The sequence below is a fragment of the Martes martes genome (genome assembly GCF_963455335.1).
Source record: "Martes martes genome assembly, chromosome: 5".
In the NCBI taxonomy this organism is placed as follows: Eukaryota; Metazoa; Chordata; class Mammalia; order Carnivora; family Mustelidae; genus Martes; species Martes martes.
The window spans coordinates 88424650-88440543 of NC_137892.1; the positions used below are offsets into that span (position 1 = coordinate 88424650).

Consider the following 15894-nt stretch of genomic DNA (forward strand, 5'->3'; position numbering starts at 1 on the left):
GGACTACAAATACCAACTTTCTATTAATAAGTGATAAGTTTTATTTTAACCTCTGATTTTTTTCCCTTCAGTTTCGTTAAAGCACAGGACCACAATTCCCATGCTTACTGAAAGCAGTAAGAAACTTAACTTCTAAATCTTTAGTGTGACCATTACTGTGGTCTCCTTATGCCTTGAAAACACATTTCTTACAGTTTTAAAATAAAAATAAAAATCTGACAATAAAGTGAATCACGGCAGGAACACTAAAATATTTTAAAATATTTTGTTCAGAGTTCAGGTTACTCCATTTTCTTAGGTTTCTGTTAAGAGAACTCTTGGTCCCTCTTAGGAATCCAAGATCTCAAATATTTACTAGTGGAAGAAAAACTTAGAAGCGTTATTTGTTTGTTTTTAGGAATCAAGGGATATAAGCAACTAATTCATATACTTCTGAAAAAATTCAATAATAGAAGGTTTAGGGAATCTTTGAAGAAGAATCATTTGTATTAAATGAATTTTGCATGGAGGAAGTATTCTGAATTTCTCTTTTCATCAGAAGTTATAAACCTTGTTCCAAAAGTTCATCGTTCTTACCTCTTTATTCTTTCCATCCTTTCTAAGCTCCACATTTTATGAATATCTACCTGTTTTTTATAACCTCCAATTTAACTTGGATTCTTATTTCATAACAAATTTATTTCATTAGATAAATGTTGGTGCTCATTTGTCAGACTTAGAGCAGTCCTTTAATCAAGTTTGAGGTATTTTATCCTTTTTAATTTTACTTCACAGAGCAAATTTTCTTGAATGTTTCATTCTTGTGTTTCCATTACACCCATATTGCTTTCCAGTTTTGATACCTGCCTAAATGAGTTTTTTTCAACTTGTATATGTTTTCAATTAGCAAAAAATTGACAATAAAAACACAGAAGCATACCATTTATGTAGTAACACTAAATAAAAGGTAGAATTTTCAAAACCACATTTCTCAAAACTAATTGTCATTAATACCATTTAGTCATATAACTTTAAGTGGTGTAGCTTTATAAAAATGTTTAAGATTGGTTGGTAGTCTTAGTCTTAACTTAGATTTCCTTTTAAAATGGAGAAGAGGGGAGCTAGTTGTGAGTTAAACAGTATTTCAAGATGGTATGTTGACTATAAACTCAAAAGGAGGGGCGCCTGGGTGGCTCAGTGGGTTAAGCCTCCGCCTTCGGCTCAGGTCATGATCTCGGGGTCCTGGGATCGAGCCCCGCATCGGGCTCTCTGCTCAGCGGGGAGCCTGCTTCCTCCTCTCTCTCTCTGCCTGTCTCTCTGCCTACTTGTGATCTCCCTCTGTCAAATAAATAAATAAAAATCTTAAAAAAAAAGATTTAAAAAATAAATAAACTCAAAAGGTACATTGATATCTGTTCTATAAACAATAAATATGAATACTATAAAAAATATATATTATATATATATATTTATTTATAAATATATTAATAAATAATTAAATAATAATAAATATATTAATATATTATATTTAATATATATTTTTATATATAAATATGAACTAATTTAAGTCTACTGGTTCACATTTTTAAAGAATCCTCATTTGTTTAAAGTTAAGTACTATAAACGGTTCTTGAAAGTCTATTGTGGACATATTAGTCCAACTAGTTGGGGGTGCAGGAGTGAATTATGTGACCATCCAAATCAGAGCCTAATTTAGAGTTAAAAAATCAAGGTTTATTACATAAAATTTACAGCCATAAGTAACATAATCAGTCACTCAGATAATACCACTTCCAAAGCTTACATCATCCTGGTGACCCTTCTTTTCTGTTTTGACTTACACATACCCTTCTATTAAATAAGCAAAAATTATGAATGTTCAATAAAATTCTGGAAGTCACTGAATTCAATTCTAAATGATAGTATCTGGATGATAGTTGTTTGTGCATTTGATATTACAGTCACTTTCATTACAAATATTTCCTTAATTCTAGGTCAGGGAGAGGTAAAAGAGGAAGAATATGATTCCAAATGCAGAATCTTGAGTTATGAAGCATCCAGACAAACGTGTGCATGCATGCTGCAAACTCACTTTTTGCTGGGTTGTTATATGCTGCTGCTCACATGACCTGGAAGTCTTTTTTTTTTTTTTTTTTTTTTTTTTTCAGAGAAGGAGCATGTGCACACAAAGCATGGGTGGGCAAGGGCAGAGGGAGAGGGAGAGAGGGAATCTTAAGCAAGCCCCACACTGGGCTCCATCTCACGACCCTGTGATCATGACCTCAGCTGAAATTAAGAGTCAGACGCTTAACTGACTAAGCCACCCAGGTGCCCCTGAAAGTCCTTCTTAAGAGAGGGCATTGTTAGCTCAAGGATGATCTGGTTGAAGATTGGTTACACTAGGAATTTTCTTTCCTTGTTGCCCATTTCTGCCAAGATTGCAGCTCTGTTTTTGTTTTGAAAACCTTGTCCTGAAGGGTTTGTTGCCATGTTCCAATTTTCTGTTCCAACTATGTTCAGTACTAGTCACCAGGGCCACAAGAACATCTGAGACTTCCTTGCTGTGGGATGGCATTCTCAAAGGGGGCACTACTTAGAGGCCACCAAACAGCCCAGCATGAGGCTCCACAACCTTTTGGCCCTCCATAGTGCTTCTGCCTCCTGACTCTGCCTAAATGAGGTCTAAATATTGCTGCTACCCTGGATTATTTCAATAGCTTCTTATTGTGTTATTTTGCCACAACACCATTTATCCTTCACTAAATCTTCCTGAAATACACCTTTTATTCCTGTTGCTTCACACTTTTAGTTTTCAGATGACTTTAGAGGTGGGTCAAAATTTTAGTCTAGGGGCGCCTGGGTGGCTCAGTGGGTTAGGTTAAAAGCCTCTGCTTTCAGCTTGGGTCGTGATCCCAGGGTCCTGGGATCAAGCCCCTCATCAGGCTCTCTGCTCAGCGGGGAGCCTGCTTCCTCCTCTCTCTCTCTCTCTCTGCCTGCCTCTCTGCCTACTTGTCTGTCAAATAAATAAATAAAATCTTTTTAAAAAATTCTTAGTCTAGTACTCTAACTTATCCAAACCCTTTTTCACATGTTACTTTTCCTGCCTTATCTCATACTCTTTCCTGTAAGAACCATATGTTTTGACCAAAGCAGACTATTCTGTTTCTAGACACATTGGAATTTTTTGTGTACATATTTACTTAAGTTTGTCTGTTCCCAGGAATGCCCATCATGTTCCATATTCTCTCAGAGAAAACAACTCCATTTTTAAAAAAAGATTTTATTTATTTATTTATTTATTTAGGGAGAAAGAAAATCTCAAGCAGACTCCACATTGAGTGTGGAGCCTGATGTGGGGCTTGACATTCTCCAGAACAGGTCACATAGTGGGTCATAAATCAGTCCTTAACAAATACAGAAAGATTGAAATCATACCATGCACCTTTCCTAACCACAACACTATGGTACTACAAGTCAACCATAAGAAAACATTTGGAAAGACCACAAATACATGGAGGTTAAACAATATGTTACTAAACAATGGATGACTCAACCAGGAAATCAAAGAAAAGATTTTTTAAAAAAGTACATGGAAACAAGTGAAAATTAAAACACGATGGTCCAAAACCTTTGGGATGCAGCAAAAGCTGTCTTAAGAGGCAAGTATATAGTAATACAGGCCTAACTCAAGAAGCAAGAAAAATCTCAAATAAATAGCCTAAACTTACACCTTAAAGAGCTAGGAAAGAACAACAAATGAAGTCCAAAGCCAGGAGAAACAAGGAAATAATAAACATTAAAGAAAATAAATGACAAAGAAACTAAAAAAGCAATAGAACAGATCAATGAAACCAGAAGTAGGTTCTTCAAAAAAATTAATAAAATTGATAAACTCTCAGCCAGACTTAGCAAAAACAAAAGGACCCAAATGAAAAAAATCACAAATGAGAGAGAAGAAATAACAACCACCACCACAGAAATATAAACAATTACAAGAGAATATTATGAAAAACCATATGCCAACAAATTGGACAACGTGGAAGAGATGGATAAATTCCTAGAAACATAGAAACTACCAAAACTGACACAGGAAGAAATAGAAAACTTGAACAGACCAATAACCAGTAAAGAAATTGAATCCATAATCAAAAACTCCCAACAAAGTCCAGGGTCACAAGGCTTCAAAGCAAATTCTGCCAAACATTTAAAGAAGAGTTAATACCTATTCTACCCAAACTATTCCAAAAAATAGAATAGGAAGGAAAATTTCCAATCTCATTCTGTGAGGCTAGCATTACCCTCATGCCAAAACCAGATAAAGACTCCACAAAAGAAGAGAACTACAGGCCAATATTCCTGATGGACATGGATACAAAAATTCTCAATAAAATATTAGCAAACGAAATCCAACAATACATTAAAAAAATCATCCACCATGATCAATTAATATTTAGTTCTGGGCTGAAAGAGTGGTTCAATTTTTACAAATCAGTCAACATGATACACAACACTAACAAAAGAAAAAATAAGAACCATATGATCCTTTCAGTAGATGCAGAAAAAGCATCCAACAAAGTACATGATAAAGACTCTCAACAAAGTAGGTTTAGAGGACACATACCTCAACATAATAAAGGTCATCTATGAAAAACCCACAGCTAGTATCATCCTAATGAGAAAAAACTGATAGTTTTTCCTCTATGGTCAAGAACAAGACAAGGATGTCCACTCTTACCACTGTTACTTAATGCGGTACTGAAAGTCCCAAACAGCAATTAGAAAATGAAAGGAAATAAAAGGCATCCAAAGCAACAAGGAAGAAGTAAAATTTTCATTATTTGCAGGTGACATGATACCTTATATAGAAAACCCAACAGATGTCACCAAAAAAATTCTAGAACTGATAAATGAATTCATTGGAGTCGCAAAATATAAATTCAACATACAGAAATCTGTTGCATTTCTATATACCAAGTAATGAAGCAGCAGAAAGAAATTAAGTAATCAATCCCATTTACAACTGCACCAAGAACATTAAGATACCTAGGAATAAACCTAACCAAAAGGGTAAAAGACATGTACTCTGAAAACTGTAAAACATTGATGGAAGAAATTGAAGATGACAAAAATATAAAGATATCTCCTACTCATAGATTGAAATAACAAATATTGTTAAAATGTCAGTACTACCCAAAGCAATCTAATGCAGTCCCTATCAAAATATCAGCAGCATTCTTCACGCAGCTAGAAAAAACAATCCTATCATTTGTATGGAACAAAAGAGACCCTGAATAGCCAAAGCAAGCTTGAAGAGCAAAGCTGGAGGCATCACAGTTGTGGACTTCGAATTATATTACAAAGCTGTAATGATCAAAACAGTATGGTTTTGGCACAAAAGCAGACACGGAGACCAACAGAACACAATAGGAAACCCAGAAATGAACACACAACCATATGGTCAATTAATCTTCAACAAAGCAGGAACGAATATCCAGTGGGAAAAAGACAGTCTCTTCAACAAATGGTATTGGAAAAACTGGATAGCAACATGCAAAAGAATGAAACCAGACCATTTTCTTACATAAAATAATACACAAAAATAAATTCAAAGTGGATTACAGACCTAAATGTGAGACTTGAAACCATAAAAATCCTAGAGAACACAAGCGGTAACATCTTTGACATGGGCATAGCAATTTCTTTCTAGATATATCTCCTGAGGCAAGAGAAACAAAAACAAAAACTATTGGGACTTCATCAAGATAAAAAGCTCCTACATAGTGAAGGAGTCAATCAACAAAACTAAAAGGCAATTTACAGAATGGGAGAAGATATTAGCAAATTACACATCTGATAAAGGGTTGGTATCCAAAATACATTAAGTATTGTAAAACTCAACACCCAAAAATGAAAAATCCACTTAAAAATAGGCAGACGACACGAATAGACATTTTTTCAAAGACATATATGTGTCAACAAAATAACCAATGTCACTAATCATCAGGGAAATACAAATCAAAACTACAATGAAATATCACATCACACCTGTCACAATGGCTAAAACCAGCAACACAAGAAACAACAGGTGTTGGCCAGGACCGGGAAAAAAGAGGAACTCCCTTTCAGTGTAGGTGGAAATGAAAACTGGTGCAACCAATTCTGGAAAACAGAATGGAGGTTCCTCGAAAGTTAAAAACAGAACTAACCTATGATTTAGCAATTGCACTACTGGGTATTTACCCAAAGGGTCCAAAAATACTAATTCAAAGGGATACGTGCACCCTGATGTTTATAACAGCATTATGCACAATAGCCAAAAATGGAAACAGCCCAGGTGTCCAGTGACTGATGAATGGATAAGAAAATGTGATATATATATTTGTTAATATACATATATATACACAATGGAATATAACTCCACATAAAAAGGAATACTATCTTGCCATTTTCAATAACGTGGGTGAAGCTAGAGAGTATCATGCTAAGCAAAATAACTCAGAGAAAGACAAATGCCATATGATTTCACTCATATGTGGAATTTAAGAAACAAAACAAATCAGCAAAGGGGAAAAAAGAGCGAAAGAGAAAGAGGGAGAGAGGCAAACCAAGAAACAGACTCTTAACCATGGAGAACAAACTGATGCTTATCAGAAGGGAGGTGGGTGAGTGATGGATTAAATAGATGACCCGGATTAAGGAAGTCTACTTTTGATGAACCCCGGATGTTGTATGAAAGTGCTGAATCACTAAACTGTACACATCAAACTAACATAACACTGTATGTTAACTAACTGGAATTTAAATAAAAACTTGTTTTAATCTTTATTTATTTTTGAGATAGAGACAGCAAGCAAGTAGGGAGCCCAATGGGAACTTGATCCCAGGACCCTGGGATCATGATCTGAGTGGAAGGCACACACTTAACCAACTGAGCCACCCAGGCACCCAAATAAAAACTTTTTTAAAAAGAAGAAATATCAAAAAGAAGAAGGAGGAGGAGGAGGAGGAGGAGGAGGAGGAGGAGGAGGAGGAGAAGAAGAAGAAGAAGAAGAAGAAGAAGAAGAAGAAGAAGAAGAAGAAGAAGAAGAAGAAGAAATATATCCATGAAAAGCAACACACCAAATAAAATTCACATAAGAGATGTGCAGTGTCTGAAGAATATAGATTTTATATGAATTTACTTGATCAAAGTGCAAGTTCCCTTGAATTTCTATTTAACCACTATTTGGATCAAATGCAAAGAAATGAAAATTCTACATAATAATTAGAAAAATGCTACTACTTATGCATATTAAAAATGCACCACAAATAGATGAATGTCTGATTCCAGTTTAAGACTAATAACAAACTAAATAGATTACAATACTTAACAGAAAAATGAACAGATTATCTTAAGAAAATGTATTCAAATTTTTTAAAAATGAATAATGTAAAGAAAAATTCTAGGGAAACGATTTACTATTTCATCTATATGTAACTGGTAATTTTGAAAATTCACACTTACCTTGGCACAATGCTCATCATTTAAATCCTGTTGCTCGCTCATATCACCCACTACCAGACAGGGTGGATGACTAGGACTGAAGGCCATGAGGTCGGTCTTGGGCGCGCCCTCCCCAGAGCACACCCGCTGCCGCCTCTGCTGCGAGTACGACCAGCTCCCCACCGCGCTGGAGCACACGAGCGTGGGCTTCCCAGGCCCGCACGCGCCCTCCCTGGGCGGAGCCGAGCACCGCAGCGCCGTGTACAGCAGCAGCGTGAGCACCAGCAGGCTGGACACCGCGCAGATGGCGACGATCAGGTACACGTTGACGTCCACCAGCGCCGTCTCGGCGCCAGCGGCGCCCGCCAACACCCGCGACGACGCCTTTGGCGCCTGGCCGCTCTCCACCAGCGACAGCAGCACGGTGGCCGTGGCCGTCAGCGCCGGCTCGCCGTGGTCCTTGACCAGCACCAGCAGGCGCTGGCGCGGCGGGTCCGCCTCGTCCAGCGGGCGCGTCGTGCTGATCTCGCCCGTGTACAGCGCCACGCGGAACGGGCTGCGCGCGGCCCCCGCCGCCGGCTGCAGCTCGAACGACAGCCACGCGTTGTAGCCGGAATCCGCGTCCACCGCGCGCACCTTCGCCACCACGTGGCCCGCGCCCACCGACCGCGACACCAGCTCGCTCAGCGCGCCGCCCGCGCCGCCCGCGCCAGGCCGCGGCAGCAGCGCGGGCGCGTTGTCGTTCTCGTCCAGCACGAACACCTGCAGCGTCACGTTGCTGCCCAGCGGAGGCACGCCCGCGTCGCGCGCGCTCACTTGGAACTGCAGCAGCTCCAGCTCCTCGTGGTCCAGCGGCTGCAGCGCGTACACCTTGCCGCTCTCCGCGTGCACCGACACGTAGCTCGACAGCGCACGCTCGCCCACGCGCCGCTCCACCAGCGAGTAGGACACCAGCGCGTTCTCCTGCGCGTCCGCGTCCCGCGCCGACACCGTGAAGATGTGGCAGCCGGGCTGGTTGTTCTCCCTCACGAACACCGTGTACTCGGGCTGCGCGAACGCCGGCGCGTTGTCGTTCACGTCCGCCACTTCCACGGACACGCTGGCCGTGGCGGAGAGCGGAGGCGAGCCTGCGTCCCGCGCTGTCACCACCAGCTCATAGTTCGACACGCTCTCGCGATCCAAGGCGCTGTCCAGCACCAGCGAATAGTAGTTCTTGAAGGTGGACACCAGCTTGAAGGGGACATGGGGTGTTAGTGAGCAGGTCACTTGCCCGTTGGCACCGATGTCGAGATCTGACACGCTAATTAGGGCAATAACAGTACCTGATTGAGCGTCCTCTCGGATAGGCAAGGATAAGGAAGTCAATGCAATCTGAGGGACGTTATCATTTTTATCCAAAACCTTCAATAAAACAGTGCAATGTCCAGCCATGGGTGGGTGGCCTTTGTCTGTCGCGTCAACACGAATTTTGTATAAATTTAATTTTTCAAAATCTAAATTCCCTTTAGTTACTATTTCTCCAGTATTTGGATCTATTCTAAACTGGTCTCTAACCGTGGTTGGAACAAGACTATTGAAAGAATATGAAATTTCCCCATTCACTCCTTCATCCCGATCAGAAGCATTCAGTCTGATGACTGTTGTTCCGTTGCCAGAGTTTTCGAAGATCCTTACTTCATATTCAGTCTGTTCGAAACTGGGAGCATTGTCATTCACGTCCAGCACAGTGACCAGCAGCTGAACAGAGCCAGTGAGTTCAGGTTTGCCTTCGTCAGTGGCTGTCAGCAGTAAGTTATGTTCGGGAGCTTCCTCTCTGTCCAAGGATTTCCTTAACACGAGCCCAATTTGTGTATTGTCATCACTGTTGGTTTTCACACCTAAGGCGAAGTATTCGCTGGAGCTGAGTTTATAGGTTAAGAGGGAATTCGAGCCAACATCCTCATCTGACGCGCCCTCCAGTGGAAACAGAGAATCTGGCAGCCTTGATTCGTAAATTAGCACTCTTTGTTCCTTTAAACGAAACACTGGCGCGTTGTCGTTAATGTCCTTCACCTCCACCTCCACATGGAAAACCTGCAGCGGCCTGTCCACGATCACCTCCAGGTGGATGCTACACTCCGCGCTCCGCCCGCACAGCTCCTCCCGGTCGATCCGAGAATTCACAAACAAAATGCCATTCTGTAGATTTACCTCCAGAAGGTCCCCGTGGCCTTTGGACGCCACCCGGAACAGGCGTGGCACCAGCTCTGCCAGCTCCAGCCCCAAGTCCTGGGCGATGCGGCCCACGAAGGTACCGTGTTTGGCCTCCTCCAGGACCGAGTAATGAACCTGGCCGCTGCCCTCCTCCCACGCTGCAAGGAGCAGAAGCGAGAGCAGCAGATACTGAGATCCCAGTCGGCTTTCCAGGGTAATAATCATGTCAAATACTTGTTTTATTTCCATCAGAAGATCTTGTCTCGCAACTAAGATAAAATTTGTGCGATCCCGAGTCTGTTAATCCAATTCTTCTGGGCCTGCCATCACTGAGCACTCATGGAACTAATCGGTAATAGGAGGAATGGATTTTGCATACTGTAATAACTAGATTGACTTCATGGTAGACAGCGACATCATGCGGCTACAAAGGGTAAGAAATGAATTCACATAACCGCACTAAGCTGTAGTTCTTTAAGTTAAAAAAAATTTTTTTTAAGATTTCATTTGTTTATTTGACACAGAGAGAGAAAGAACAATCAAGGAGATTGGGGAGGGAGAATCAAGCTTGCTAAGCAGGGAGCCCAGCGCGGGGCTCGATTCCAGGACCCTGGGGTCCACCAAAGGCAGATGCTTTAGGACTGAGCCATCCAGGCACCACCACCACCCGCCCCCCCGCCCAAATTCTTATTTTGCCTTAATTTAATAGTAAATATCCTTATGTTCATAATTTGCAGAGCCAGTTTCACCTTGTCTGATTTCTTTTATTAATTTAGAGTAGGGTGAGGGATTAGATAATTCTTAGCAAAACAACTTCTCTCCTAATAATTTGATTACTGTTATCAGCCAGTTCAGAAAACTTGTGATCTGAAGTAGGTCTGGGAATTAGAAGTGCAAACTATACTACACTCTTTGTGTAGAGAAGAAACATGTGTATATATTTCTGTTCTAGGACATGCTATTATATTTTGCTCTGAGAAAAGAATGGAATATAATTTTTTAAAAGATTTTATTTATTTATTTGTCGGAAAGTGAGCACAGGCAGACAGAGTGGCAGGCAGAGGCAGAGGGAGAAGCAGACTCCCTGCTGAGCAAGGAGCCTGATGTGGGACTTGATCCCAGGATGCTGGGATCATGACCTGAGCCGAAGGCAGCCACTTAACCAACTGAGCCACCCAGGCGTCCCAAGAATGGAATATAATTTTAAATTAACAAATTTTATCCACAGTTTTAAAACCTTATGGATTGTTTAAGTCCATTTTTTCTTTGATGTATATCAAACACTCCTAAGGCTTTTTCTTTTACTTAATAATGGAAGATGAAATTTTTAGTGCATATTCTTTACAGCATTTCCAAATTTTCCCACACTTTATACCGGGCCTCCCTCTCAAAAAATTCTCCTTCACATACTTCATCACTGCAAATTCTAGTGGAATATCTACCCGTCATACTTTCAGGCTCTGATTCTTCAGCTGCTCCTGAATGAGTTTATCCTTTTCTCTCAATCTTAACTTTGTATAGGCTTTCCATTAAATGTCTCATCCACTCTCAATGTTTCAAATGAGACTTTTACTGAAGGTATTCCCAAACGCACATCTTCCTCCCCCCACTTTCTATGGTTCTCTTTTTTTTTTTAATTTTTTTTTTAATTTTGAGAGAAAGAGACAGCCGAGTGAGAGTAAGAGAGCAAGAGAGAGAGAGAGAAAGAGAGACAAAGCGAGTAGGAGCAAGCAGCGGGGAGGGGCAAAGGGAGAGGGAGAAGCAGGCTCCCCACTGAGCAGGAAGCCAGACTTGGGGCTGGATCCCAGGACCCTGGGATCATGACTGGAGCCAAAGGTAGACACATAACCCCACTGAGCCACGAAGGTACCCCCCCTTTCTAATGGTTCTAATTATCATTTTCACCCATGCATGCTGATGACTCTCAGAAAATAATTTGATTACAATTTGAAGATTATGTAGATATCATTACTAACCCACAAATTCAAACTCTTGAAAATCTCATTTTATTTTAATGGCATGAACATTCTACACATCACCTACATGAATTTTTTTAAGATTTTATTTATTTATTTGACAGATAGAGATCACAAGTAGAGGCAGGCAGAGAAAGAGAGAGAGAGGAGGAAGCAGTCTCCCTGCTGAGCGGAGAGCCTGATGTGGGGCTTGATCCCAGGTCCTGGGATCTTGACCCGAGCTGAAGGCAGAGGCTTTACACACTGAGCCACCCAGGCACCCCATGAATTTTTTATTAGTCCTCCTCCCTTACCAGCCTTATTCAAAGTCTATCAACAGTCCATCTGTCTTTTCACATACCACTATATTTATCTTCAGGAATACAGCTATTATTGAATTGAACTAAAGGCAGGAATTTCATGACTGACATTTAACCAGCTGAGTCACCCAGGTGCCCCTAACTTGCAGTCTTATTGTTGAAAGTTTTCTTTTTTTTTTCCTTTTTTTAAAGGAATGTATTATTTGCTTCAGGGGTACAGGTCTGTGAACCATCAGTCTTACACAATTCACAGCACTCACCATGGCACATACCCTCCCCAGAGTCCATCACCCAGCCACCCTATCCTTTCCCCATAATACCCCAGCAACCCTCAGTTTGTTTCCTGAGATTAAGAGTCTCTTATGGTTTGTCTTCCTTCCGGTCCCATCTTGTTTCATTTTTTCCCTCTCTACTCCCCACAACCCTCTGCCCTGCCTCTCAAATTCCTCATATTAGGGAGATCATATGATAATTGTCTCTCTCTGATTGACTTATTTCACTTGGCATAATACCCTCTAGTTCCATCCACGTCATTGCAAATGGCAGAATTTCGGTTTTTTGATGGCTGCATAGTATTCCATTGTATATATATACCACATCTTCTTTATCCATTCATCTGTTGAGGGACATCTGGGTTCTTTCCATCATTTGGCTATTGTGGACATTGCTGCTATAAACATTCGGGTGCTCGTGCCCTTTCAGATCACTACATTTGTATCCTTAAGGTAAATATCCAGTAATGCAATTGCTGGGTCATAGGGTAGCTCTATTTTCAACTTTTTGAGGAAAGTCCATACTGTTTTCCAGAGTGGCTGCACCAGCTTGCGTTCCCACCAACAGTGCAGGAGGGTTCTCACTTCTCCACATCCTCGCCAACATCTGTCATTTCCTGACTGGTTAATTTTAGCCATTCTGACTGGTGTGAAGTGGTATCTCTCTTTGTGATTTTGATCTTTATTTCCCTGATGCTGAGTGATGGTGAGCACCTTTTCATGTGTCTGTTGGCCATTTGGATGTCTTCTTTGCAGGAAAGTCTGTTCATGTCTTCTGCCCATTTCTTGATCGGATTATTTGTTCTTTGGGTCTTGAGTTTGAGTTCTTTATAGATTTTGGATACTCTATATAGTGGTTAAGATTTTACATAAATTTGGCTCTATGTGAAGAGTGCCTTTGAATTTCAACTTTAAAATTACCTAATTAGGGGTGCCTGGGGGCTCAGTCAGTTAATCATCTGACTTCTGCTCAGGTCATGATCCTTAAGATTGAGCACCCTTGTGGGACTCCCTGCTCAGCAGGGAGTCTGCTTCTCCCTCTCCCACTGCCCCTTGCTCCCCCCACTCGTGTCCCTTCTCTTTTTCTCTCTACCAAATAAATAATTAAAATCTTTTTAAAAAAGTAAAAATAGGGGTGCTATTTTTGGGTGCCTCAGTGGGTTAAGCCTTTGCCCTCAGCTCAGGTCATGATCCCAGGGTCCTGGGATCAAGCCCTGCATCGGGTTCTCTGCTCAGCAGGGAGCCTGCTTCCCCCTCTCTCTCTGGCTGCTGCTCTGCCTACTTGTGATCTCTCTCTGTCAAATAAATAGATAAAATCTTTAAAAAAATAAAAAATAAATAAAATTAGCTAATTAGAGTTAACTATCAAATCTCTATTACAATTTCTAGAAGAGTGATATATAATCTAGTTTATTGGGACTCTTGTAATAATCCTGTTTATTGGCTCCCAGTAGAAAATTATGCAATTTTACTGAAATCTTTCCTGTAAAATAAACATGGAAAAGGAAAATATTGGTCCTCTCATAAGAAACAGCTTATATTTTTGTTCATTTATTTACTCAAATACTTCATTCCAGTCAAGGAAAAAGAGTATGTAGAGAAAAACTTTGGTCAATTTATGGACAGCTTCCTCTTCCAGCAAAGAAATATTTTAGTTATAATATAAATCAAAGAGTTTATATTTTAAAAATAAATTAACTTAATTTTTTCAAAAGCTGACAAGTGTTAACTACAAATTTAGTGGTGAGAACTCCCTCTCAATGTACAGGACTTCCTCAAAGTAATAGAGTACTAGAAATACTTAAATAGTATGATACACGTGTATTTATATAATTTATACATTAAATAATTTATACAATTAAAAACGTGTAGAGAATGCAAGAAATAGCCAAACTAATAAAAAAGAAATTGAATTTTTATCACATGAAATGTGGGCCATTTATTATCTGCTAGACCCACATTGTTTTTTGAGATAGAGACTGCTCTTGCCTATGGTAAAGTCAAACTTACAACTTTGTTATAAAGAATTGTATTGGTAAACAACAAACTCAATAGGGATTTTGTATCGTGGTACCTTTTTTTTTTAAATCTGACAACAAAAAGCAACAATAAATCCCAATAAAGAGCACAGGCATTAATTTCTCTTACATTGGCCAATGCAACATTTTTCTAGATATGCCTCCTGAGGCCAGGAAAACAAAAGTAAAATTAAACTATTGGGACTACATCAAAATAAAAACCTTCTCCATAGCAAAGGAAACTGTCAACAAAACTAAAGGACGACCAACTGAATGGGAGAAGATATTGGCAAATGACACATCCAATAAAGGGTTAGTATCCAAAAATATAAAGAACTTAGACAACTCAACACCTAAAAAACAAATAATCCAATTAAAACTGGGCAGAAGACATGAACATAGACATTTCTTCAAAGAAGATATCCGGATGGCCAACAGACACATAAAACGATGCTCAACATCACTCTTCCTCAGGGTAATGCAAATCAAAATGACAATGAGATATCACCTCACACCTGTCAGAATGGCTAAAATGAACACAAGAAACAACAGGTGTTATCTAGAATATGGAGGAAAAGGGACACTCATGCACTCCTGTTGAGAATGCAAACTGGCGCAGCCACTTATGGAAGACTGTATGGAGGTTCCTCAAATATTAAAAATAGAGCTGCCATTATGATCCAGTAATTCCACTACTGGGTATTTACCCAAAGAATATAAACACTATACTGAAGGGATATATGCACCCCTATGTTTACTGCAGGACTAATTATAATAGCCAAATTACAAAGCGTCTCAAGTGATCATCAAAAGAGGAATGGATAAAGAAGATGTGGGGTGTGTGTGTGTGTGTGTGTGTGTGTGTGTGTGTGTGTAGAATTAAATATCACTCACCCACAAAAAAGAAAATATCTTGCCATTAGCAACAACATGGATGGATCTAGAGAGTATAATGCTAAGTGAAATAAGTCAGAGAAAGACAAATAACATGTGATTTCACTCATATTGTGGAATTTAAGAAAGAAAACAAATGAAGAAAAAAAGGGACAAACCAAGAAACAGACTCTTAACTATAGAGAACAAACATAGTTACCAGAGTGGAGGGGGGTGGTGATGGGAAATAGGTGAAGGAGATTAAGAGTACACTTGTCTTGAAGAGCACTGAATAATGTATAGAAATGCTGAATCTATTGTACATCTGAAACTAACATAACACTGTATATCAATACATACATATATACATACATAAACTCATCATTGTGTTCTAAAGCAAGACCCATTTTAAAAGTCTAGGAGAATTTTACTGGTGAATTTTGTTATTGAATTTTAGACATAATAGTATTAGATAATGATTCCATCTTATCTGAGTATAAACAATTTTTGAGGGATTACTGAATCTCATGCAGTCTACTCTTACCAAGTTGGTGAAAGAACTCCATGTTGTTAAGCTCCACAAGAAATACGCTGCAAGCCAATGTGTAATTAAAAATTCAAGGAGTCACATTTTAAAAATAATCTCTACACCTGATGTGGGGTTCAAACTCACAACCCTGAGATCAAGGGTCATGCACTCTACCTACTGAGCCAGCCAGGTGTCCCTTAGTAGCCCCGTTTTTTTATTAGAGAAAATGCAAGGGGGAGTGTAGGGGGAGGGAGAGAGAGAATCTGGAGCAG

At 39.9% G+C, this 15894-nt stretch overlaps 1 protein-coding gene across 5 annotated transcripts in view; it reads right to left on the bottom strand.

Annotated features, from left to right (window-relative positions):
• Positions 1–15894, bottom strand: part of LOC308343024 (protocadherin alpha-C2) — a gene marked incomplete at both ends in the record, with an annotated part of 206533 nt that overhangs the window by 162964 nt on the left and 27675 nt on the right. The window contains one exon of one of the 5 annotated variants that reach the window (XM_080803822.1): positions 7484–9880. The exons of the other annotated variants lie outside the window; for them this stretch is intronic. Within the exon in view, the coding sequence (XP_080659948.1) occupies positions 7484–9880 (2397 nt within the window). Of the gene's footprint in view, positions 1–7483; positions 9881–15894 lie in introns of those variants that run through there. 5 annotated transcript variants of the gene reach the window in all.